Below are 27,548 nucleotides of genomic sequence, written 5' to 3' on the forward strand. Positions count from 1 at the left end.
AATAGTATTTAGGACGAAGGCAGAGATTGTTAAGAGAAGCAGATGTATGTGTGGAAATATAAAATAGGACAAAACTGATTTGTCTAGCCCTGTGTCTTACAGCTTCTTAACGGGGATCTCCCACTTTTTGTCCCCCTCTGTCATTATATTGTCAGCATTGTTGTGCTAAGTAGGTTTTAGTTACTTGAACCAGAAGAGCGAAAAAACTTCCATAAGATTTTGCATCTGTGTTTTTTAGTTTCTGTTTTTCAAGCGTGTATTACAGGCAGTAAATCCATATCTGTGTGTCGCCTTTCCTAGCCGGACTTCGAACACTAAGGTGCAGCACCAGCCTGAGCTGACGTCAGACGCACCAAAGGTGAAGACAGATTACTGTCACAAATACAGACACTATATATATATATATGTGTGTGTATATATATATAAACTTTCTATTTCCTCTGCTTTTTGTGACAAATATTATGTATATTCCTTATAACCATAATAACAAAATGATATAAAGGTATGGTGAGAGTTCCCCTTTAACATGATTCATAATATTTTTTGCTTCTTACATACTCCCTTCGCACGGCTGCATTTCAGTCACTTAGTATTGATTCGTGGAGGTGTACAATTCTTCCAAACACACACAGCCGCTATTCACAACAAAGGTAAACATTTCATTGACAACAGCCATTCTGAATAAAGTTTTTTGTTTTCAGAGAAGGCACTTTTGAAGATCCATACCTTTTTTAATAAAAAAAAACAAAACAACATTTTTTTTCCCCCTAGAATATATCAGCAGCATATCTCTAAAATATTGTATATTGTCGTATTTGGTTTACAGTCTGTACAACATTGTCTATATGACCAAATTGCATTATTTTGTCTTGGTTCTTTTATTTGCAATGTTGTGACAATAATGCATTAAATGTGTTTCAGGTGACTATTTGAATTGCTTTCAGATAAATTTTGCACATCTTTTGTAATACCTTTGACATATTAAATGTGATTTTTTTTTTAATTTAAAAAAAAAAAACAGGACTGTTTGTACAAGCATTTATGCCAAATCTAAAACCATTGTTGAGCTCTTTATTTCTTAAAAAACAGATTAGTAATCGATACATTTGTATTAGTTAAGCTAAAGCCCTGTGACTTGCATGAGATACAGTGAGACTCATTGTGTTGGTTTTAATGGTGTCTTGCAGGGTACCAGATATATATATTATATATTATAATATACAATATATATATTAGTATCAGATACCAGAAATGCTCTACTATGTAATGATTTGTGGCTGAGTACATAAAAAGGGTAGCGATGAAAAGAAATGAAACATATTTACTCACATGTTGCCAACAAGTTAAAATAATGAATAGTTGGCCTATTATCCAGGTATTCCTTTGTATAGGGAATAGGTTTAGGTTTGATGAGAGAGCCAGCAAGCTTCAGGGGTCAATTTTTTAAGTTCTAGAGAGAGATAGTGCAGGAGAGGATATGCCACTGATTGTTATATAAAGTAGACACCTCCATTGATACAGCATACAAGATTCTTAAGATATTTTCTGATAATAAGACTTATTTTGCTCACTAATGCGGACTACACACTGAGGCGGTTACATATAATCACGTGAAAAAGAAAGTACACCCACTTTGAATTCAATGGTTTTACATATCTTGACAGAATAACAATCATCTGTTCCTAAACAGGTCTAAAAATTAGGCAAATATAACCTCAGGTGAACAATAACATATTACACCGTGATTTAAAATAAAGCCAACAGGGAGAAGCCAATGTGTGAAAAACTAAGTACACCCTTACTGCTAAGCAGCATCTTGCCCTTGATTATTATTTAGCAGCTCACTGGGCTGAAGGGAAGACTTCAACAATGATCTTAGAGATAATCTGGAAGGGGTTATAAGGCCATTTCCAAACAATTTAAAGTCCATCATTCAACAGTGAGTGGACGTCCCAGCAAATTCACCACAAGCTCAGAAAAATTGCAAAAAATCCAGTAGTTACATTTCAGACTCTACACGCCTCAGCATGATAAATGTTAAAGTTCATGACAGTACAATTAGAAAAAGACTGAACAAGTTTGGTTTGTTTGGAAGGGTTGCCAGAAAAAAGCCTCTTCTTACAAAAAAAAAAAAGGCAGCGTGGCTTAGGTTTGCAAATTTGCATCTGAACAAACCACAAGACTTCTGGAACAATCTCCTTTGGACAGAATAGACCAAAGTGGAGATGTTTGGCCATAAAACACAGCATATCAGCACAAACACCTCATACCAACTGCCAAGCACAATTGTGGAGGGCTGATTATTTGGGCTTGTTTTGAAGCCACAGGAGCTTGGAACCTTGCAGCCATTGAGTCGACCATGAACTCATCTGTATACAAAAGTATTCTAGAGTCCATCTGCCCAACAGCTAAAGCTTTTCCGAAATTGGGTTACTCAACAGGACAAAGATCTCAACACACCAGCAAATCTACAACAGAATGGCTGAAAAAGAAAAGAATCAAGGTGTTGCAATGGCCACAGCCCATACCGCAACCCGATTGAAATGCTGTGACGGGACCTAAAGAGAGCTGTGCATAAACAAATGCCTGCAAACTCCAAGGAACTAAAGCAACTTTGTTAAGACGAGTGGGCCAAAATTCCTCCACAGTGATTTCAGAGACTGATAAAGCTATACAGAAAACGATTATTGCTGCTTAAGGTGGTTTTACAAGCTATTGAATCAAAAGGTGTACTTAGTTTTTCACATACGACTTCTCCATTTTGGCCTTATTGAATAAATCATGACAAAGTGTAATATGTGATGTGTTGTTGTTCATCTGAGATTCTAATCACCTAATGTTTTAGCTCTGCTAAGGAACAGATGATTGTTATTATGTCCTGATATGTAAACCCATAGAATTCAAAGAGTGTGCTTTCCTTTTCATAGGACTGTATGTGCGAAAAAATTAACAAAAACACATAATGGACTCAATTCAGTGATCAGTCTTAAACGTAGACTCCCAGAGCACATATGTAACAAGCAATAACTGCTTAAGTCCATGTTTAAATCTTGGGCTCTGTCTGGGCCAGTCAATAGTTCTTCCACACCAAACTCACCCATTTTAAATGGACCTTGCTTTGAGCAGTGGGAAACAGTCATGCTGGAATAGAAAAGGGAATTCCCAAAACTGTTCCCACAAAGTTGTAAGCATAGCATTGTCAAAAAAAGTCTTGGTATGCTGAAGATTTCCCTTGACTGGAAGGAAGGGGCCTAGCCCAACCCCCATCCACCAAACTTTACAGTTGGCACACGCCAGTGGTGATGTGCTTTACACCACGTGATCCGATGCTTGGCGTTATACGCTCGAGGCTTGCAAGCAGCTGCTCAGCCATGGAAACCCATTCCGTGAAGCTCCTGTCGCAGAGTGTTTGTGCTGATGTTGGTGCCAGTGGAAATGTGGAACTCTTTAGCTATAAATTCAGCTCAGTCCTTAAGGAGTTAATAGATTTTAGAATGAGGAGACTACAGAAGACACCTGACTCTTACTGCCATTGGCTTAAACATACTGAAATATCCAAAACCTCCAATAAAGAAAAAGAAAAACTCAGCGCCTCATAACTAAAGGAGTCGTTTCACCTGGTGATATTCCACTTCTTGATATTTTACTACATGATGCAGCACTTATCTATGATTTTATTTTACTCTTTTAATGGCCCATCACTTCAAAACTGTGTTAAAGTTTATTGAATAGCCACAGTTGCCTTGAAACAGTCATGCCCTCCTTTATAAATTATGTCACAGCACTGACTGCCTGTATCCACCCCCTGCCATTTCATGCTCATGAAACAGCAAAGCTCTTTTTGTCTACCACTAGGAAGACGTGCGAAACGGGCACCAGGCCTGCACTGATGTTAATGTGTGCTAATGGCAGACTTACTTTACCTGGTTACAAGCAGCACACACGCAGACAGGGAGCCATCAGTAAGGGGGCAGGGCACACGTTAACTTCTTTGGTGTGGGGGCTGCTGTCTGCCCCCCACTTCTCCTGCTGCAGACCTGGCATCTATTGGGATTTATCATTACTAAGCATTACAACAAACCACACAAAATAGTTGTTAAGTAGAGTTGGACAGGGGTTCTGTAATTAGTAAAAACAGAGATGGGCAGATTAAACCGATTAACCTTATTGGAGCTGTGTTCCTCTACACCAAGGGTGCACGACTCCAGTCCTAGAGGGACTTAAACAAGCCACAATCTATTGGATAACCAAGCTTGAGAGCAGACATCTAAACTAGAAACTAGACTATTTGTGATCTGGCAAGGACACAGAATTCCTGTCTTGCTTGCTGCACTGGAGTACTGGAGGTGTGCAGCCCTGCTTTACACTGACTTGAACTCGCACAGAAACTAGAAGACATTCGAGTATATGCCCCTTCTGCGATGTCAGCCAGAGCAATGCAGAGAGAAGTAGCCTAGCCAAAGCATTTGACAAAAAGACAAAACAGTACATTATTTTAAAACAGGAACAAGTTAACTTACGATATATACAGCAGTAGTACGTATTTAGGAAAGTTGGGAAATAAAACGTAATTGGAACAGCACCTTTAAGACTTTTGGTTTTAATTGCAAGAAATAAAAAACATCACAACTCAAGTCCTTTTTTATTTGATTTACAAAAGAAGGTACATGATTCAATATGAAAATAAGAAACTGTCTACAAATTTCAGACAGCAATAAACAATTAATTTACAATGCATACAGGAGTCAGAAGAATAACTCTTGTACAAAAAACAGAACTAAGGTTTTTAAAATCCAATTCTTAAAAACACATGGGGAAAAATGAGGGGTTCCGCCCTTGTGACACGCCAGAGGAAGCTACGTTACAGCAACTTAATATACAAAAAAAAAAAAAAAACATTAAATAGAACGTAGAAGAAAAACATTCACGCAACTGCAATCAAATATTGCCATCAAATATGTATAAGCTCTCTTCCTGACTCTTGTTTGCAGACATTACATTCTCTTCTAGATCAGGAGAACTGGATTTGTTGAACTCCAGATATCTGTGGATAGAGATCACAAATGTAAGAGATGATGATATGTTAAGTCTGGTTAAAAATAACACTGGATTTATTTTCTTTACAGCTCCAGCGCTTACATAATTATTTCTTTCCGGCCGCTGCATAGCCTTTTGTATGTGTTCTAGCTCTATTATCTTAGACCAATCTACTTAACAAAGACTTCTTATCATACTGCCTTGTGGTAAACAATAGCATTGCTCTGTCTTAATCACTCATCTGGACACTGACTAATGTAAGTCTGTGGAGGAACTAGAAAGAATGAGCTCAGTGTGGTGATTAAGCAGGAAAAGTCACCAAAAATATTACGAGTGACATTGACAGTCTCCAGACCTGCAGGTAAACAAAGTTTATTGGAACAAAAAAGGAGGTAAAGCCAGGATTTAGCCAACGTTAAACAGCATACCTTATACAGTATTCAAGACATTACAATTAAGTCAATACAGAAAGAAAATAAATAATGCCATGGCTGCTTTCCAGTATATACAAACACACTATACATACACAGTTCTGCAGAACTGGCCAGCTCTGCCAATCCGCAACTAGTGAGTTATTTTTACCTGTTGATAAGATGTTGTATAAACCATAACATTTTGCTGTTGGCCATCTGTAGTTATTAATCCCGCTGGTAATTGGCTGGCTGTAAATATAAAACACAAAAAGCATCTTGGATTAAGACAATGTGTCTGAATCATGCAGAAAAGGACCATAAATCTAGGCTGATAATTCGATTGTGGACTTTGGATTCTAGCACACAAACAGCAGTTAAACAAAAAACCGTTCATCCCGTTTAATCCGCCCACTTTTTTTTTTTTTTATCTACAGTAAAAGCATCAAACCCATGTTTACATCCCCTCCCTATATTAACCTTTACCACTCCTTCTGGGAGGCTCTTCCCCTTTATCTACCAGCCACTCAGGAAAATGAAACTTCCCTACATCACATGTATGCTTTTGACCCCTTAGTTTTAAACTATGACGTTCTCTCCTCTTTTGTACATTATTGATTCCCATTGTTTTTGTGATTCTGTAACATTCCTGTGCTCTCCTCTATACTCTGCTTATTGAGATACCTTAGTCTCTCCTGCTTTTTGTATCGTGCAAACCATTCACAATTTAGTTGTTTTTCCTCCGAGCTCTTTGTAGAATACCTGTAGCTACACTCTTTCAGACGATTCCAACAACTGACTCATTTTATAGTGATCTGAAACGAACAGTTCTCAGCTTCTTCTCTCTGGTGTTTTATCAGTAATGCACCAGTTATTTTGTATTCCATCTCTGGATCATCATGAATCCTGATGCAATGCTATATATTCCCACGGCTCTGTTTAGCGTATGGAACCATGTATATGTCCCCGCTGTAAATATACTTACTGAATGCTTCCTCTGTGAGCTCCTCACCAAGGCCATCTCCTGCTGTAACAGCACCACCAATCCCCTTCTCACCTTTCATTGCCTTTAATAGAGAAACAGAAAACAGATTGGCATGGCACAGGCATAAAGCTATCCTGAACATAGCACCTGTAGTAAAATTATTTTCTATGAAAACCCTGCACCAAGAACCCCAAAAAGATGGATGGGTTTTTGACTCCATAATTATAGTCTCATATAAAACGTATTCTTAATCTGAAAAAATTCCTTCCCAAGTAAGACACAATTTTTTCAAAAAATTTAAGGATTATGTACAGAATTGAAAATGATAGAGGAAGCAGCAAAATAGCGATGAGAGCAATACCAACCTCTCTGAATTTCTGGAGATAGAGTTTCAGCGGCTCCACGTAGCTATCAAACCCTAAAGTGGACATGGCAAATAAGATGTCTTCTCCGTTGATAGTCTTTCGCTTCTCTTGATGACACCTCTCGCTAGCTTCGGATGTTATAAAGCTTATAAATTCACTTACACATTCCTGAACACATTCCTTGGCATCTTTAGCGATCTGTAACAAATATGTAAATCAAGCCGATTAGGGAGGCTAACATTTGGTATTGTTCATAACATCAAAAACGTCTTTAAACAAAATCCCACCTAGACATTTGCATAGGCATGTCATGGAGGTCACATTTTGACATATAATGAAAGTGAAGTCTTGTAGGCTCCTCGCTTACACAGTAAACACTGGTCAACTATCTCGTATCAATGGAACGGATGGATGTATTTTACTTTATTCTCACTGCGTTATCACAGAATTTAGCATTTAAACACAAACATACAGGGATGGGGGAATTTGTGCAGATAAACAGATGCATGACTAGAATAATTGGTGAGTGGGTTCTGGCTGACTTCTAGGTTCCGTTCACAAATATGACAGGCTAAATCTCCGCACCTCCTCCTATGACGTATTGGCTGAAGGGGCAAAATGAAGCTAAGAAAAGTGCAATCTGTAGACATTACTTTTCCTGTCTGCGGTATGGCATTTTTCATTATCCTGGCCACATTGGCGATGGGAAGGTAAATATCTTGCTCTCTGAAACTCTCCTTCGATCCGTTTGTCTCATCTGGATCATTTAAACTGTCTTCTGTGTCTCCTGAAACACAATTACAGTTGCACAGAAAAGTTAAATCAGTATTACACAGTATAAATAAGCGTACAGATATCTCAGTGCCCAAGATTCGAGATTGGTATATGAAATTCTCAGGCTACGCCATGGATTGGCACTTTAAATATAAGCATTTGTGCGGTATATCCCTCTACTATATTTCAAAATCAAAACATTGTTAACGAGCTCTTCCGTTTGTAAACAATGAGACGACATATCGAGTTACTCAGTTACCCAAATCCGTCATTAGAGAGACAACACACGGCTTCAAATGAGCCGCACGCAACCAAGAACATCAAATATTCCTGGCATTTACAAGCCTGGCTTTAACCGGGCAGCCAGTCTAAAAATAAGCGTCACGCCATACTTTGTTTAGCGCTGCACTTACCATCGTGGGGTTGTATTACGTAATGGCTGCCGCTAATGTAGTCCCCGGAGATGCCTAACTGGGAAGGATCTGTGGTTGCGTTATCCCCGTCCATCTAGAAATACAAAGTGAAAAGATATGGGGCAACTATTTTCAAGAGCGATAAAATACCTACCACTTCACTTTCTACACAAGGCACCTTATCGTGTGTTATCAGGGGTTAATCCCGCAGACCACACTTTTCTCTCTGAAGACAATCTCTAGAATACTATGCAAACAGGTAGTCAAAAGAATGTCGCTGCACCAATGGAGGCTGAATTTAAACATAAAAGTGTGAATTAACTAAAACGATCATAGAACAGCCTCACAGCAGAAGTGGTAGAGGCAAATCTAGTGAGGGAATTTAAGCATACATGGGATATTCAGAAAGCTTATTTGGTAAAAATAATACAACCAGAATCCTAGACCAGTGCAGTATATATCACAAATAAGTAAAGGGAATCTACTTTGAACTTGGGTTGAACTTGATGGACTTTCAACCTTATGAACTATGTAACTATGTACTTCATTCTCCATCTGCTTTTGCCCCTTTCCACCCCTCAGCTCCTGGGCATGGGTACACATGGTAAACTCACCACCAAGCTCCAATGCTGGCTTGGCAAGGGTTCTAGGGGGTCTTCTAATGACAGAAGGCACTTCTATTAATTGTCCGGGGAGTGCTTAGCTGCCACCGATTGGCTAGTTTAAACAGCCAATTAGTGGTGTAAAAACCACTAGAGGGGACCATAGAGGGTGGGGGGTGTGGTACTCCAGCTCAGGAGCTGCAGCTTCTTCTTCTAAAAAAAAAATGTGTTCTTTATTTTTTTAATATGCATTTAGCTTTGGCTAGAGTGCATGGGTCACCAAGGTATGTTTTTAGGCAAATAGATCTCCCTAGATCTGTCATTTTATTTTTAAAGCTAAAGGTTTAATCACATAAACTGTTTGAATTCTTATGGCACCAACATATGATGTTTCACACGAAACATGAAGACAAGGACATTTTAAACGATTATAGCATTATTTTTGGAAGGGACTTGGCATTCGAGTGCCAGGGATTGTTTCTAATGAAGGTGGAACAGCATCTTCACACAACTGCGGGAAACAAACATTTCACATTGACAATATGTGTGGACGACTATGGTGAGCACTGGCCAAATACTGCCGCTTCAACACAAGGAAATACATATCATTAATATATTATACATGGAACAAGCCGGCTGTGGGGAACGCTTGTAAGCGATGCAGGATATTGCTTATTCGCAGTAATATACCAGGGAGCTACGTCCATGCAGATACATAACAGAACATTTATTCAGCTTCCTTGTGTAGAATGCGTGAACTGTATTCCTTACGGCGAAATCGTAAAAGCTGCTAAATCAAACACTAATTCAAGGGAGAATATAGGGTTAAGTAACTCAGCATCTATATTTTGTTATGATTGTGTTCATTCACAAGTGACTTTGCTGGAGAGTTGCGTTTCGGCTTGTTTAATTCACTATACGTTATGAAGCTCCATGTCCAGTGGGCTTCTGCTCCAGGAAGAGCTTGGTTGGCCCGGTATAATGTATAGTTAAATCACCCATTGAATTATATGCATGGCCAGCTCGGCCCTTCTTGCCGGGGAAACCTGCCACTTTTGGCCCTTCATAATGAATAGGTGACCGAGGAAGTTGAATTTGTAACGCTCCTTTTTGTGAATAAGTCAATATAACATCAGCGCATTAGAGTGTTTTCCATACAGCAGGTAGGTGCATTATGCCGTGATACATGCTATAGTGTAAGAAACAGTGAAACTCTGCGCACCAAATATTGCTCTGTTTAACAAGCTCTTTGTTTAAAGGATGCCAGTAGCGAGCAGTGGTCCTTACGATGCCGTCTTTATGTGCGGGGATCGGCACAATCCTAGTGCTCCAGGGCTGGATGTTAAAGCTGCAGTCAGTGCCCACACGTCAAAACAAGCAAACGTTAAGAAGCAGAAATACCGATGAGCTGACATAGCAGTCAGCGACGATACAGTCTACATCCACCAACACACAACATGTTATCAACCAGACACCATCGAGGCTCTACACTGGTAAAAACAAACGTCAGGGACGATATTTTTGCACGACATAAATGCGTGATTATTATACATGCGGGCTTTTATAGTGAGACAGGACTACTTTTATTGAAGGGCTCTGGGATTGCTATAGCACCTTTCAGGTCCAAGTATTGACAACATAAACACCACTTTAAAATCCCACGGATTTCCAGGTATGCAAAGAGAAATGGAAAGTAAAGTAGAACGCGTGATCGTGAACTGCTACAGGGCCAGACATATTGCTTCCTCTTTAAAGTGAGAAATCTAAAACGTATCCTTCCTACGAAAATATTTTCCAAATAAACAGTGTCCCGCGGTGATAAATGCGTGTGAACGCAACAGCTGTAGCCGACAAGCTCGTAGAGATTAAGGGTTTGGAGAAGAGAGCCACTAAGTCCCAGTATAGTTATTCTCTCTGACATTTCTTAACACTAGAAGAAGCTGCCCTGCAAAAGCTAAGAACATTATAAAAACCGGACAACCAGTGCCACGAATATGATTTCTCTGCGCATTATTTATCGCCAAGCCACGAATCATTCTGCAATTAAAGTTTATTCTTGGCAAATATAAAAATGTATACACAAGGATCACGTGACCAGCGAGCCCTATTACTGCACAGCCCAGTGTGTATATTAGTGTAGTTTTACTATGCGGGGAGGCATTCCCTGACACACAAAGGGCAGCAGATGGCTGGGAATTCAGCTCTGGGGCCTGGGGGGTTGGGGTGTGTGAAAGCGGGTTCCTGGCTTGCCATCAGAATCTAAGGCACCAACATAATCCGCAGCGCAGTACGTGAAAGAACACAATAACACACATTTATTTCACAGCAGGACACGAAAGCAATGGAGATCAGACACAATCCTGCACATACTCCTACACACACAAGCGCTATTAACCCTTACACTGCTGAAGGGGGCTCAGTAAGAGTAACCCACCCGTTATACAATACACGTCTGTCTTAAATCATCCCCAGGAGTGGAAATTTCCAGCGATCACACCGCACCAAATCCCACCCCACGTGAACACATGTCTGTAACAAAGCAGGTCCCCCCAATCCAAACCTACGCCCCGAACGAGTGAGCACCCCCCTCCCATTACACAGCCCCCGCCAGCTATTGCATACAAGGCCGGGGGGAAACACAGTACTGCCACAGCCAGGCCGCACACAGTCCCCGGGCTCTCCTCAACCCATAAACCGACTAAGAGGAACAAACGCCAGATATAACACCCTCCTCGGACATGGCTGAAACCCGGGAAGAAAACACCCGCTAACACCGGCAATGCCTATAGCAGCCGAAGATAGCGGAGACTGGGAAGGAGCACACGGTAACCACCATCAGCCCGGGCTCGCCGCGCTAACAAAAGGAATAGCTAAATGCAGGGTGCCCCGGGAATGGCGGGTGTCCGAGAGGCCTTTGGAAAGCCCTCTCCGGTCTCTCCGTACTGTTTGGCGGGCGGCGCACATACTGCCGGGTCCGGACATTTCATTCGAGCTAAAGGGAGGAATCGGTTAGCGATCATTGGCCGAAGCCAGGCACAAACCTCCAGTGCGGCCCTGGTTGGTTCCCTGCACGAATCGGCTGTTTGGTTGGACAGAAAATGGCTGCGAAGGAGCCAGTCCCAGCGCGGAGCGGCGCTTCCGGGATCCTGGCTACCCTCCCTCTGCTCGCCCGCCAGAATTGCAGTTCCAGGGAGAGGATTTCGCCCCCTCCGCTTCTCACAGTGCGCAAGCTCCAAACTCACGGCCCGCCTGCCCAACTCACAAGCCAATCCCTGCAAACCCTTCCGGTAATCGCGTTATTCACCCTCCAGCGCACAAGGCTGTTTCGAACCTGAAGCCACTTCCCCCTCTGCTGTCTGTAGGCGTTTTAAAAACCCATTTTTTTATCTGAAGGCGCGCTCTTCTCACAGCCTTCTTACTCTCCCCATGGGCGCGGGATAGCTAAGAAACTGTATAATTAACCCATTAAACTACGTATATTAAAAGCTTGGAACATTAATTTGCATTTTTGACGGGACATACTAAAACGAATGACAAAATGGAATGCCCATAGACTATAATGGGGAGGAATGCCCATAGACTATAATGGGGAGGAATGCCCATAGACTATAATGGGGAGGAATGCCCATAGACTATAATGGGGAGGAATGCCCATAGACTATAATGGGGAGGAATGTCCATAGACTATAATGGGGAGGAATGCCCATAGACTATAATGGGGAGGAATGCCCATAGACCAGGGGTGTCCAAGTTTTTTCTGCAGTGGGCCACTTCATCAGAATTGTATACGTGTGCGGGCCGCACTCATTTTTCACTGTGACAAAAAATATGGCCTTTAATAAAATATGCAGATTAAAATAAAGTAAATGACACAAAAACCTTTACTCTTCCTCTCACTGATTTCTGGGCCTAGAAAGTTTTGCGACTACAAATTCAGGATTCCCTAGATTTATTCTAGGGATGAACTAAAATGAAAATTCTGGACCAAAACATTCAGGGTTCACTTAGCCAAAACGGAAAATGACCCCCACCTTTAAAAATAATAATAAAAACTCACATTTTTAATAAAAGTAGGTAACACACAATTGGACAAAATTAGCAATATGACTTGGCAACCAGTAAATGCTGGCAACCCAGGCAACCAGTAAATGCTGTTACCTAGGCATGATGGGACTGTGCTCGCTGTGATTGCTGTTAGCAATCACACTCCTATCATGCCAAGTCAGCCAGTACATGCTGGTACAGGGTGGCTGTAAGTGATGTGCAGACCCCATACTGCTGGCAGCATCACTACACAAGGGGGGCAGCTAGCTAGGTTTCAGCATGTACTGGCTGACTTGGCATGATAGGAGTGTGATTGCTAACAGTAGTCACAGTCCCATCATGGCTAGGTTCCAGCACTTACACATCCATCCAGTAAATACTGGAACCTAGGCATTATGGGACTGTGATTGCTGTTAGCAATCACACTCCTATCATGCCAAGTCAGCCAGTACATGCTGGTACAGGGTGGCTGTAAGTGCAGACCCCATACTGCTGGCAGCATCAATACACAAGGGGGGCAGCTGGCCAGGTTTCAGCATGTACTGGCTGACTTGGCATGATAGGAGTGTGATTGCTAACAGCAATCACAGTCCCATAATGCCTAGGTTCCAGCACTTACACATCCATGCTATCACACACACACACACTCATTTATTCATATACTCATTCATTCACAGATTCATTCCCTCAATCACACACACTCATTCAAACACCCTCCCCACCTCCTTACCTGCAAGGCAGCTCCTCGATGCCGCTTACAGACTTCAGCAGGGGGCGCGGCCTCCCTCTGCCTTCTCTGCTAAAGCACAGAGGAAGTAGGATGTCACGTGAACTCCGCTTCCTCTGTGTGCAGTCCAGAAGACCCTCCCACAAGTAAGTAGCAGGGCTTGAGGTGCGGCTCGCGTAAGATCGGTTGCCCTGACTGCCGATCTTACGCGGGCCGCACCTCGAGGTCTCGGCCCGCGGGCCGCATGTTGGACGCCCCTGCCATAGACTATAATGGGGAGGAATGCCCATAGACTATAATAGAGGGGAAAAGAATAATTGATTTTTAAATAAAAGTTTAAGACATATCTAGATCTTTGGCACACATTCTCCCCTAGCACAGACACAGGATCTAAAACTCAGGTTATGTGGGATTATAGCGGTTTTCTATGGAATGACAGGTGAATGACAGTTTTGAGTGAATGCCCATAGGATAGAATGGGAGAAAATCAAACCTGTTTTTCAGACAAAACCCTCTGAAATATCATATAGAACTTTGGCACATATACTCCCCTAGTACACACACAGGATCTAATACTCATACTTTGTGGAATTATAGCTGTTTTCTATGGAATGACAGGTGAATGACAGTTTTGAGTGAATGCCCATAGGATAGAATGGGAGAAAAATTAAACTTGTTTTTTAGAGAAAACCCTCTGAAATATCATATAGAACGTTGGCACATATACTCCCCTAGTACACACACGGGATCTAGAACTCATACTATGTGGGATTATAGCTGTTGTCTATGGAATGACAGGTGAATGACAGTTTTGAGTGAATGCCCATAGGATATAATGGGAGACAAATTAAACTTGTTTTTTTAGAGCAAACCATCTGACATATCCTATAGATCTTTGGCACACATGCTCCCCTAGTACACACACAGGATCCCAAACTCAGATTTTGAGGGATTATAGCTGTTTTCTATGGAATGACAGGTGAATGACAGTATTGAGTGAATGCCCGTAGGATAGAATGGGAGAAAAATGTAACTTGTTTTGCAGAGAAAACCATCAGACATATGATGTAGATCTTTGGAACACATACTCCCCTGTTACAGACACATGATCTAAGTGTCAGATTAGGTGGAATTATGGCTGTGAATTATGACAGTTGAATGACAGTGTTGAGGGAATGCCCATAGGATATAATGGGAGAAAAAACAAACCTGTTTTTCAGAGAAATAGATAGATTTTTGTCATGTATACTCCCCTAGTACAGTTATAGGTTCTAAAACTCAGGTTATGTGAGATTATAGCGGTTTTCTATGGAATGACAGGTGAATGACAGAATTGACTGAATGCCCATAGGATATAATGGGAGAAAAATCAAACAGTTTTTTCTGCAATAAAACCATCTGACATATCATATAGATCTTTGTCATTTTGAACACTGGTGACACTTGTATTATGTTGGCAGTTTTAAGGTGCTTTCTAAAAGGCATGCTGCATGATACCATTGGCAACAGAGGCAGCATAAAACCATGCAATCAGAGGGAGAAAATGTTCCTGGGCATGCATCCTCTGCACATGTGGACCATCTGCTACTCTCGTTTTGGAGAAGAGATGACAGAAATGTAACCAATGGTCTTTCAAAGACAGCGACATTCATGTTCATTTTCAGAAGTGCTTTGTGCTTCTTACTATATGAACCACTGCTCCATTTTTTCCTGTTCTGCGTTTTCCATTTGCACTCTTTGTGTTGTGCTATGTTAACAGTAGGGCTGAAACAACTAATCGATAAAATCGATAATAATCGATAATGAAAATCGTCAGAGTGGAGTATGGGAGGGGAGGACTCAGAGTGGTGTATAGGAGGGGAGGAGCCAGAGTGCTGTATGGGAGGGGGAGGAGCCAGAGTGGTGTATGGGATGGGGGAGGGGCCAGAGTGGTGTATGGGAGGGGGAGGGGCCAGCGTGGTGTATGGGAGGGGGAGGAGGCAGAGTTGAGTACGGGAAGGGGGAGGAGGCAGAGTGGAGTATGGGAGGGGGAGGAGGCAGAGTGGAGTATGGGAGGGGGAGGAGGCAGAGTGGTGTATGGGTGAGTTATAGTGGTGTATGGGGGTATAATGAATTTCAGGGTAGCAGAGTGGTGTATGGGGGTGTAATGAATTTCAGGGAGGCAGAATGGCATATCTGGGGGAGTTAGAGTGGTGTATAGGGGGAGGTAGAGTGGTGTATGGGGGGTATAATGAATTTCAGAGTGGCATATCTGGGGGAGGCAGAGTGGTGAATCAGGGAGTATAATGAATTTCAGGGTGGTGCAGGACATTTATGGGGAGCGGAGTGGCATATCAGGGTGCACAGTGGCATATAGGGAGGTATAAGCATTTGCTCTGGAAAAAACCTTGTTTTATAATCTGGTAAATACGGTATATGTGATATTGACACACCTGGAAATTTCTAAGCTTGTCACCCAAACATTTTTGGCCCTCTCATACATTCTCACACATTCTTATTCAATCGAGATCCCCATAATTAATTCCTGTATATCTTAGACCACGGTTCGCATAACATAAAATACATAAGCCATTTCCCATAGTGTAACACAGTGGATACATCCCAACCACATGTATCGATAAAATGGGCCTCTCACCCTTAGACAAGTGATCCAAGTGCACTGTGCACTGCTTTAAACCCCAAATACTCCAGGCTGGGAATCCTGAACAATAATAAAAGAACGAAATTACAACATGTCCTGGGGGCGGTTGCAAGGAATTGAGATTGTATTATTGAATTATTGTATATGTGCAAAGTTTGCGTGCAGATCACGGATACAGGCTTATTTTATTCCCACAGGATACATACGTTTTGATTGCTGTAAGTTTTCAATACCAAATGATTGTAATCACTTATGTCTACAATAACAGATTTAAACACCAGGGAAATAAAAAGAAAAGCGGCCACCTATCTATGGCAACAGCCTATCAATGTCTGCGTTTGTGTCCCATGGCAATTAAGAGTTTGTGGCAAAAATTATAAATGACACAAATGTTGTAATGATATTTCTAATACTACATTTAGTTACAAAATTGTTAACTTAATAAATAAAACCTTTGAACAGTATAGTATATATACTGGGTGTGTGTATATATATATATATATATATATATACATATATATATATATATTGTATATTTTTTTCTTAGCTCTCTGCCAACATAAACCTTCTGGTCCAGGGCAGGAGAACGTTGACTCCAATCCAGCTTCAGTCCCCTCTAGGTGGAGATCTAATCTCTGTTAATTAGCCGCTGGCATTTTTACAATGGAATTTATACTAGAAAAAATGTAAGAGGGGGGAAAAAAAGGAGCGTTAAGAATGATTCAAGGAGCTAACTCTATACCATAAACCACCCAAGATAAAAGAGGCCAGAAACAAAATCAGAGTCCTGTGGGCTATAGAGGCAGAATCATCTCTTTCCCAGGTAAATACACTCTGTGATTTACGTTCATTACATACAAGATTTACTAATACACATATGTTGTTCAGGACCTGCCATTTTAGTCGTATACATGGGAAAAAAAAGTATAGGGGTCATACAGAGCCGGCCTTAGGTGTTCTGGCGCCCTGTGCGGACTACTCCTCTGGCGCCCCCCCATCCCAAAAAAAGAAAGGAATAAAAACTTGTAACAAAACTTGTAACAAAACCCCAATCACTATATACTACGCCAAACATTGATGTGGTGTAGGCCTACCACTTCACTGTCTGGCTTAGTAGTAGGGATGCACCGAAACGAATTCTGGACTGAAACCGAAAGTGCAGCATTTACCTGGCCAAAACCGAATATGACCCCCCACACCATAAAAAAATCTAACACTTTTATTTAAAGTAAGTAACACACCAAAATAGGACAAAACAATTAAATAACAATATATATATATATATATATATATATATGATTAACAGCAATCACATTCCTATCATGCCCAGGCATACCCAGATTCCTGGATGTACTCGCAGACTTGGCATGATAGGAGGATGATTGCCCTATCTACCCCTTCTCACTCCCTTCTGCCCTATCTACCCCTTCTCACTCCCTTCTCCCTATCTACCCCCTTTCCCCTGTCTCACTCCCTTCTCCCTATCTACCCCCTCCTAACTATCTACCCTTTCCCTCTTTGAAGTTCACTTACCTTTCAGGAGTCCTGCGGTGGGGGTGCAAGGCCTCTGTCTCCCAGCTCTGCCACTGTATGGAACAGTATAGAGTGATGGGAGTTATGATGTACTTTTAGAGCATGAAAAAGACATTGGAAATGGTACAGCATAACACCCATCACTCTCACACACTTACCAATCCACACGTATACACCAATCCACACGCATACACCAATCCACACGCATACACCAATCCACACGCATACACCAATCCACACGTATACACCAATCCACACGTATACACCAATCCACACATATATATATACCAATCCACACATATATATACCAATCCACACATATATATATACCAATCCACACATATATATACCAATCCACACATATATATATACACTAATCCACACTTACCAATCCACACACATATCATTCCACAAACATACCAATCCACACACATACCAATCCACACACATACCAATCCACACACATACACTAATCCACACACATACCAATCCACACACATACCAATCCACACATATATACCAATCCACACATACACCAATCCACACACATATATACCAATCCACACACATATATACCAATCCACTCTCAATGAATGTTTTCCTACCTTTCCTCTTTTCTCCTTACAGCTCCTCTTCCTTCTCTTCACTCCTCTTCTTCAGTTCTTCTGTCTTATTCCGGGTCAGAGGGCACGGACAGCGGTGGGCGCGGCTTCAGTGTTGTGCGCCGGGATCTGACAACAAACCCTGGCGCACAGCAGCTGTTGCCGCGCAGATCACAAGGGAGCGGTATCGGAGGTCTTTAACAGACCTCCGGCTCCCTTGAGTGATTTTAAGCCGGGTTCAAGGGAGATCCTTGAACCAGCTTAAAATCACTCAAGGGAGCCGGAGGTCTGTTAAAGACCTCCGACACCGCTCCCTTGCGAGCCTGCTCCTCCAGCGGCGGACATTACTGTCCGTCTCTGGAGGGGTGCCGGGTGCCCTCCTGATGAGCGGCACCCGGTGCGGACCGCCCCCCCCCCGCTAGGTACGCTACTGGCGGCAGTGTACCCCGCGGTGGCGTCGGACCGCGCGGCTGCGCCCCCTGGAGTGTGGCGCCCTGTGCGGTCGCACAGGTCGCACACCCCTAAGGCCGGCCCTGGGGTCATAGCTTTCTTATTAGAGTAACGTTTTTATTTTAGGATATTCTCTAATCCACCACCCATTCCCATGGTATGGGTATTGCTTTGATGTTGATATTCTAGAACGCTCGTCTTATCTTATTTTAATTTTTTTTAACAAACACACATTTTCCTCTAATTCAATTAGCAATACAAATAAAAATGCTATTTTTTATATATTTTAAGGAAATATTGTTTAATAAAATAATGTCACTTATTTTGTTTGGTTACGGCAAAAAAATAGTGTAAAGGTGACTAAACTATCCTTCTTACATCCTTGCTAAACTATCCTCCCTAAACTATCCTTGCTTTTTGATGCTATTGTAGCGCAATATTTTGTCTTATAAATATCTTAAGAAAGTAATTACCGTATTTGCTCGATTATAAGACGACCCTGATTATAAGACGACCCCCCAAAATCTGAATATTAACTTAGGAAAAAAAGAAAAAGCCTGAATATAAGACGACCCCAAAGGAAAAAAGTTTTACCAGTAAATGTTAATTCATGTAAACTATTTTTTTTAATAAAAGCTATGATTGAGAAAAAGATTTTTTTTGTTTTTATTTCTTGTATTTTCCAACCTGTCCCCCAGTTACGCACATCTGCCCCCAGGCTTGCCACTCCAATATGGCACTGTGGCCCATGATATGCCTTTTAACCCTCTATATGCCACTGTGCCCCATGGTATGCCTTTTGACCCCCTATGTGCCACTCTGCCTCCAGAAATGCCTTATACCCCTATATCCCATTCTGGCATTTAGGGGGTTAAAATGCATATTATGGGGCAGAGTGGCATATAGGGAGGTATAAGGCATTTCAGGAGGCAGAGTGACATTATGGGAGTTAAAAGGCATTGTATAGAGCACTCTGCCTCCAGAAATGCCTTATACCCCTATATGCCACTCTGCCATTTAGGGGGTTAAAAGGCATATTATGGGGCAGAGTGGCATATAGGGAGGTATAAGGCATTTCAGGAGGCAGAGTGCGCTATTAAATCCCCCCTTAACGCCACTCCAGAAATGGCCTATGCCCCCATTTAACACACACACACACCCTATACCCCCATTTAACTAACTAACACACACACACACACACACACACACACACACACACACACACACTCTCTCTCTCTCTCTCTCTCTCCCCCCCTCTCTCACCCCCCTTCCCCCGCTCTCCCCCCTCTCTTACCGGTGCTTCCAGCCGGGGCAGCGGGTTGACGTCGCCTTCTGCTGCAGCCGGAAGGAGGTGTGGCTAGCAGCGGGGGTTTGTATGCGTCCGTCGCGTATACTTTCCCCGGCTGTCAGAGATCAAAGTTCCCCGCACCGGTGCGGCACCGGTGCGGGGAACTCTAATCTCTGACAGTCGGGGAAGGTCTATGCGACGGACGCAGACAACCCCCGCTGCTAGCCACACCTCCTTCCGGCTGCAGCGGACGTTGTCTACGCGGATCGCGTAGACGTCAACCCGCTGCCCCGGCAACGCAGTAGGAAGCAAGGAAGCACCGGTAAGTGTGTGTATGATGGGGGGGGGTGAGACAGGAGGATCCAGGTCCCCTGCAGCAGTGCGGGGGATCTGGATCTTAGTCTCCTAATCAGACCTTTATTTGAGGTCTGATTAGAAGACGACCCCGATTAGAAGACGAGGGGTATTTTTCAGAGCATTTGCTCTGAAAAAAACCTCGTCTTATAATCGAGCAAATACGGTATATATCGATAATACACAATTATTGAATTTCATTTTTAATAATAATAATATTTATTATTATAATTATCTTATATGGCACCATCATATTCCACAGTGATGTTCTATGGGATATATATATATATATATATATATATATATACCTTTTCTACTATGTTTTATATTATGTTTTAGTTGCTGTTTTACAGAATGGCTCTGGATAACTCTGGAAGCGAGATGGTTGCAGACACAAACTCTGAAAAAGGAGTTTTTTCTTTGTGGGCTGAAATATGAAATGCTTAAGAGAGAGAGAGAACCACAATTTGGGCAACATTCTAGAAAGCTGTTACAAAACATGACACAACAAAAGTTTTACTGAGAGGGTGGTTGATGCATGGCACAGCCTCCCAGATGAAGTAGTAGAGGCTTAACCAAGGATTGATTAATTTTAATATTAAGTTATACATATACTTGGGAACTAGCTTGGCACTCAAATACAACACTTCTGAATTAAGTCACCCGTACTCAAGCAGGGGTATGTTTCAATAATGTTCGTGAGCTCAGCTGTTCTGAGAAAAGTTAAAAGGAGCGCTAATTCACATACAATAACACTTTCTATAAATGTGTAAAATAATGGACTTTAATGGTTTCTGACTATGCTTGGCCTGCTGTGTGATTTTTAACTCAGGCGTGCAGGGACTTCGATATTCTCTTTCTTTGTAAAAGGTCATGTTATTACTCTTGAGTGGCAGTACGGGAAGAGGAAAATGACTACATTTTTATGCCCTTTCTATAGCAGACTATACAAACAGGACCTATGAGATCATCATGGTGTCTATTGCAGGAAGTATAATGCTGGTATTTGCCGTTATCTTATTGCTGGCAATCATAAAAAAGGTACGTCATGTGGCATTGATAAAGATTCTGCAGAAGACCCAGACAGATAAGGGTGATTTTAAGGATGGGGGATTATATACTTGTAATTTACTTGTAATTATATGTATGCCCTCAAGCGGTATTTATGCTTAAATGTAGCTATGTCTTTAGTTTTGCCCTGGTCTTATACATATTTGGGAGGCAAAGCAAGCCTTAGGTGTTCTGGTGCCCTGTGCGGACTACTCCTCTGGCGCCCCCCCATCCCAAAAAAAGAAAGGATAAAAAATCTTGTCACAAAACTCCCCTTTCTCACTATCTATCCCCTCTCCCCCTTTATCACTATCTATCACATCTGCCCCTTCTCACTGCCTTCCCCCCTCTGCCCCTTCTCACTATCTACCACCTCTGCCCCTTCTCACTGCCTTCCCCCCCTCTGCTCCATCTTACTGCCTTCGCCCCCGCCCCTCTCCCTACTTCTCATTATCCTTACTTACCTTGTTGAGGCTCCGGAATATGACACCATATTTCGGTGCTCAGCATGAAACGCCGGCACCGCCACGGAGAGTGAGGGGTGCCGAGCGGTTGCTGAAAACTTCACGAGCGACTGCTCTGCGCCCCTGCCTGGGACTTAAATTAAACCATTGTTTTTTTTTTGTTGTTTTAACTTTATTTAACATCCTCCATGTAAAATAAAGTAAAAAAAAAACTTTATTTAACATGGAGGATGTTAAATAAAGTTAAAACAAAACAAAAAAAACCCTGATGTTTTAATTTAAGTCCCGGGCAGGCGCCCCTGTTGCCATGGCACCCTGTGCGGCCGCACAGGTCGCACACCCCTTAGGCCAGCCCTGTTGGGAGGGACACATAACCTACCTCCTCATCCTTTTACTGAGCGTAATCTTGGAGTACCAGGACATGACTTCACATAATAACATCTCCAGAGGTCACACAGGTTGGCCAAAGGGGTATTAGGGAGGTCTGTGCCTGCTGTGATGTCAAATACACAGGAAAGCCTAGATCTAGATTTTACTTTGCAGTCTTATTTAGTGAGTGCTGATGTTGGTGTGATAAGGCTGTCAAGCGAGCATCGAGATTGTTCTTAATGTGTTTTTACTCAGCTCAACAGTTGAAAGGGTGATAGTAGGGTATTACGTCAAAGTTGATACTTTATTGGACCAAGATACAAAACGATGTAAAGTTACAAAGGTTTTCAGAAAGTCATGGGTCTCTCCTTCAGATGGAACATTTTCTGTGAATATCACTTGTCTAAATGGTTCTTTGTCCTTCGCACAGGCGTTGGGGTGGCTGTGACTCCTCTTACAAAGAGTACGCAGAAGAAACAGAAGTCTCAAGTGTCAACGTGAATCGGAACACACATGGCAACATCTCCACAACTGACTTCAAAGGCCCGGTGCATGTAACTTATGTTACAGAGAAGGAGAAACCACGCTCGGAGATTCCCATCAGTAAGGTGAAGCTATCCAGAGATGCTCTTCTCTATATTTCTCTGATAACCTGTATGAACCTTCCCGATGACAGTGATTCAGAAGAAACTCTTTAAAGATGACAATGCATCAACATGATTCTAAGAATCATTCCTAGAGTCCTGACTTGATATGGCCACTTTCACGTTCCCATGAAACCACCAAACTGTTTAAACATAATGAATTATATCATTAATTAGAGAGAGAAAAAACAATTGAAAAAAGTGAAATAAGTGCATTGATATTCAATAAATGAATAAGAAAGAGTTGAATTAAGAGTTCACACTAGAAAACTTGTTCAAGGCTCCACAATATAATAATATCTCCATTTGTCGGGCTTTTGTATTGGACCCACTTGCCAGATAAAATTGAAGATCTGTAACCGATGTGATGAAAACCAGGAATACATCGCTCACAACGGGATTCAGATTGAATTAATTAATTTTTATTTATGTATATTTCGAAGAAGCCAGGTGTTGTATCTTTAAAACAATATCAACATGTTGTCAGTTCCATTGTACAGTTGTGTCAATGTTAAGTATCCATCGTGTATTTAAAATATTTAAAATAAAATTAAAAGTGTAGCAAAGTCTTGGTTCATTCTCACTGAGCTCCACAAGCAAAATGGACACTTAACTGCATACGTTGTATGGGGGGGGGGATTGTATCATACGTTGTATGATTTCTATTGAAAGGTGTATGTTTGGACATCAGAGGTCTCTCCTACAGAAGAAATGGTGACGAAAAGACCTCTGAGGTCTAGAAAGCTTATGTGCTTATAGCATGGACCAGGTTAAAAAAGTATAAAGATCAGTGGGTGCAGGGTTATGTAGCAAGAAGGAAAAATAGGAAACTAGAAATGTATGTACCTTTGGTATCCAGGTAGATAATTCCGATACCAGCCTGGAGTTAATTTTTAATTTTTTTTATATATATGACACCCCAGCCTAAAAAGCTTCCATCCACCAATTGGTGTACCCAAAACAAAAGTGCTCTGTGAAGACATGTAGAGTATGTTCTCTCCTCCATACACAATGAAAGTTTGGTGCTGGTACATGTACATTATTATCAATAACAATAAAACGTGGTGGGGTATACCTTTCTGATCAAAGTCAACAGCCCTACCTAGTGTTAGGCAAAACCACAACATGGTATACAAAAGTTGTGATCTACCTGACCCAAGTTTCCGTGTTTAATACATAGGTACTTTAAGATAAATTTGGAACTGGAAAGAATTACACTTTTCTACAGTTCCAGCTAAAGATTTTGAGAAACATCCTCTGATCCAAAGACAAAAATGGCATTTTCTTTGTACAATCCCCCCACCAAACGCACAAAAAGTCTGCTATAAAAAGGGTATTAGGACAGACTCCTTAGGTACCACTGCCCTCCCTGTCCCTCTCTACCAGGTCTCTGTATCATACAAAAATAGGGAATTGGAAATGTTTTCAATAATATATATATATATCGTTCTGCTTTTGCTTTAACAGTAGGATTGCAATGACATCCTGGAGTGTTTTGATTCTGTTTTAGTTATGTTTATTTTTTATTAATACTGCTGTATTTTTGTAATACTATATTTTCTGACACGATCACAGTATGTTGATCTCCTCTCCGTATCTGGTCTTGTTCACTGTTCATTCTAGAGTCTTTCGGACCCTGGTATGCTTACCGATTTGTTTTAGCGGACCGTTGTTTTACTGTGCAAACGCGGGAGGTGTCTCTCATTCCTCTAATGTACACACTATAACTTGTCTTTTACGCATACCTTGAATAAATGGAGATTTGAATTGAGATAAAAAAAACAAAAAACCGTAGGATTGCTGCAACTTAATAAAACAAGATGAAAATGTAGGGTATTTTGATGGCACATGACCTACATAAAAACTCTACGCAGCTATCAAAAAGTTTGTTCCAGGCAAGTTTAAAAAAAAAATAATGTAAAAAAACCTATGCATGTAGGGTATTTCCATAATCTAAAAAACACATACTGGATTTCTCTGCCATAACTCATAACATGTGCCAAAAAAATTCTAAAAAACACAGAAGGGTTGGTGAAAAAAAATTCAACAAAGTATTTCTATAGCTAATTTCGGCAGTGATTGGTGGCCAAATGTCTGCTTGGACTGTGTCCTGAAACCACTAGTGACATATCCTAGATTGGGTGGTGTTCATGGCTTCGTTTAAAATTTCCAGTTACAAACCCAAAATACTAAATGTAAAAAAAAACAGTTCCAAAACAGCAATATACACCTTATAAGCCCAATTAAAATTCTCGAAATGCATATACAATCTGGACACCTGAATTGTTGTTGGGGGTATGTTCTGTCAATTTAACTGATTAAGTGAGGGTTTAGATATATATGAAAAATATGGGGTTTTAGTATTTTGTATAACATTACTCATTCTAAATGTTTAACTATGATGTGTGTGAAGATGTAAGTGACGTCTAAACATGAGACGCACGGATGCAAATTTGTAACCTTTTAAATGTATACATTGTCCTTTTTGTACACCTGTGCATTGGTGTTTTTTAATAAAGCATGAAATACCTGGCAAAGGGCCCTGAGGAAGCCAGCCCTTCAGCTCTTTAGCATACACACTGGTTGGGCCCGAACCATTGGTCTGGATAAACTCCATTCATTTTTGTTATTACATATGGTTACAGCTACTTTTAGTCAATAGTATAAAAAACACAACAGAAACTGATGGTCATTTAATTTGTTTATTATTAATTACAAAATTAATAGTCCAATTAATTAGGCCTGAAAGCAATGATCATGGTGACAGCTACCTCGAGACTCACGAAGAGTCACCTTTCAGCGCGCAGGAGAGAAAAAACCACCCTAAGGGTGGAAACCTCTGGGGACCATGGCTTGAAAGATTGTCCTTCCCTCTGGACACTAAGAGGTTAACTGTGTATTTATACCTGTAGAAAAGAAAAGGCAAAACGTAATTGACAACACGGAAGCACAAAGCTTCTGTGGATGATTATGCCTCCTCCGCAAGCTCTTTCCCTTTAATAGACTGCGTAACATCAGTTCAATATAAACGGACATCGCATTAAAAATAGACATCGCATTAAAAGTAGACATTGCATTACACATGGAGATAGCATTAAACATGGATGTAGACCTACTCACAGACATAGCATTAAACATGGACATAGCATTAAACATGGACATAGCATTAAACATGGACAGAGCATTACACATGGAGATAATGATACACATGGACATAGCATTACACATAGAGTTAACATTAAACATGGACATTGCATTACACAATGACATAGCATTAAACATGGACATAGCATTTGTCACGGAGCTGGCTAGTCCGACCGACTACCTCCGCTGTCTTGTGCTCCCTTAGCCTGGGACAACACACTTTCCCCGGTTCCCCAGTCACTAGCCGAGACTCAGTGTAGGGTAAAACCAAACGAAGACTGATTTATTTTGGACACACAGGGCTGGATATATCCATCAAAACACACATTTACATAAAATAAGATATTGAGACACAAACTGCCCCCCTTAATCTGCCTCCCAGAGACAACAGGGGCACTAACTAGATTAACAATACAATGGGGGGGGCTGATTTATACAACATTAAACTGAAACAATGGCAGTCACTCCCTGGTTGCAGATCCTGGCTGTATGCTGGAGATAATCCCCTCAGATAGTGATGAGATGGTACTGCTGGGGGTAGCCACAAAAGTCTTTACAAACCCAGGGCCCATAGTCAATAGGGAGGAGGCAGATTCTGGTATTGTTCTGTAGGCAGAGTAGTGGTGTAGCAAGAGAGGATGACCCACAGCAGCCCCTGGAATTCTGATACCACATCCATGTCCTCGTCAAGGCGACCGAACTCTGCCGTCCTGTTGGTTAATCCCGGTAGAAAGTGAGTGTCCCTCAGACTAAGAAGCAATCCCACTGCTTGCCACCAATGTCACGGAGCTGGCTAGTCCGACCGACTACCTCCGCTGTCTTGTGCTCCCTTAGCCTGGGACAACACACTTCCCCCGGTTCCCCAGGCACTAGCCGAGACTCGGTGTAGGGTAAAACCAAACGAAGACTGATTTATTTTGGACACACAGGGCTGGATATATCCATCAAAACACCCATTTGACTGAAGGGCAGGGCAGGTTCATAAAGGCAGGGTAATCACAGGTAACAAGGCCCAGCTGGATGTATTGGCTAGGGCTCAACCCAGGTAACAAGGCACACCTGAGTTCTGAGTGCTCCAGAGGGCGGAGGGCAGCCACTAGTGGTAGCAGATTTAAACACCACAGGTATAAAAAAAAAAGCCATGGTTCAGGCAGCGAAAACTGGTTCCTGACAGTACCCCCTCCCCAAGGAGCGGTCACTGAATGCGAACAGTCTGAACAAAATCTGTACACCTTTAATAAACTGAGCAGAAGGGTGTACTTAACGTGATTTCTTCTTTTTCTTTTTCGGTAAAGCTTGTTCACAGATCTCCAGGTCTTCATTTCTGATTATATTGCCATTAGAGGTAATAACACAATCAAAGGAAAGGTTATCTGTGGTGCAATCATAGGTCAAATTGGGACTGGATGCTGAAGAAGTTGATGAGAAGGTATGATTCAGTGCTTTCTCTTTCCATGTTCCAGGGGTCACATAGCTGCCCTGTACCCAGGGCACTACTGGGGGCAGGGGGGTAGTACCAGAACTGCACTGGTTCAAAACAGGAGAAGCAGACTTGGTATGGGAAGCACTGATGGAAGGTCCCTTCCTCCTCAGAGATGGAATAGGGTCATGTATCTTTGCTATCAGTCCAGAGGAGATATTAGGGGCTATGG

At 41.7% G+C, this 27,548-nt stretch overlaps 1 protein-coding gene across 1 annotated transcript; it reads right to left on the reverse strand.

Moving 5' to 3' along the window:
• Nucleotides 1–4,625: 4,625 nt before the first annotated feature.
• On the reverse strand, nucleotides 4,626–11,767 carry NFYB (nuclear transcription factor Y subunit beta). Its single transcript, XM_053464299.1, has 7 exons — nucleotides 11,628–11,767; nucleotides 7,985–8,078; nucleotides 7,451–7,584; nucleotides 6,798–6,995; nucleotides 6,433–6,514; nucleotides 5,620–5,699; nucleotides 4,626–5,044 (listed from the first exon to the last, which is right to left on the reverse strand). The coding sequence occupies exons 2-7, from the start codon at nucleotides 8,076–8,078 to the stop codon at nucleotides 5,012–5,014; spliced, it is 621 nt and encodes a 206-aa protein (XP_053320274.1). The 5' UTR covers nucleotides 11,628–11,767; the 3' UTR covers nucleotides 4,626–5,011.
• Nucleotides 11,768–27,548: the final 15,781 nt, after the last annotated feature.

Source organism: Spea bombifrons, chromosome 4 (genome assembly GCF_027358695.1).
Source record: "Spea bombifrons isolate aSpeBom1 chromosome 4, aSpeBom1.2.pri, whole genome shotgun sequence".
In the NCBI taxonomy this organism is placed as follows: Eukaryota; Metazoa; Chordata; class Amphibia; order Anura; family Pelobatidae; genus Spea; species Spea bombifrons.

What these genes read in the sequence shown, in the direction of transcription:
- NFYB (XM_053464299.1), bottom strand. Translation starts at nt 8,078, where the DNA reads ATGGACGGGGATAACGCAACCACAGATCCTTCCCAGTTAGGCATCTCC. An exon ending in ATCTCCAGAAATTCAGAGAG is followed by an intron (nt 6,515 to 6,797) that starts GTTGGTATTGCT and finishes TCTCTATTAAAG; the next exon opens with GCAATGAAAGGTGAGAAGGG. An exon ending in ATACAACATCTTATCAACAG is followed by an intron (nt 5,045 to 5,619) that starts GTAAAAATAACT and finishes CTCTATCCACAG; the next exon opens with ATATCTGGAGTTCAACAAAT.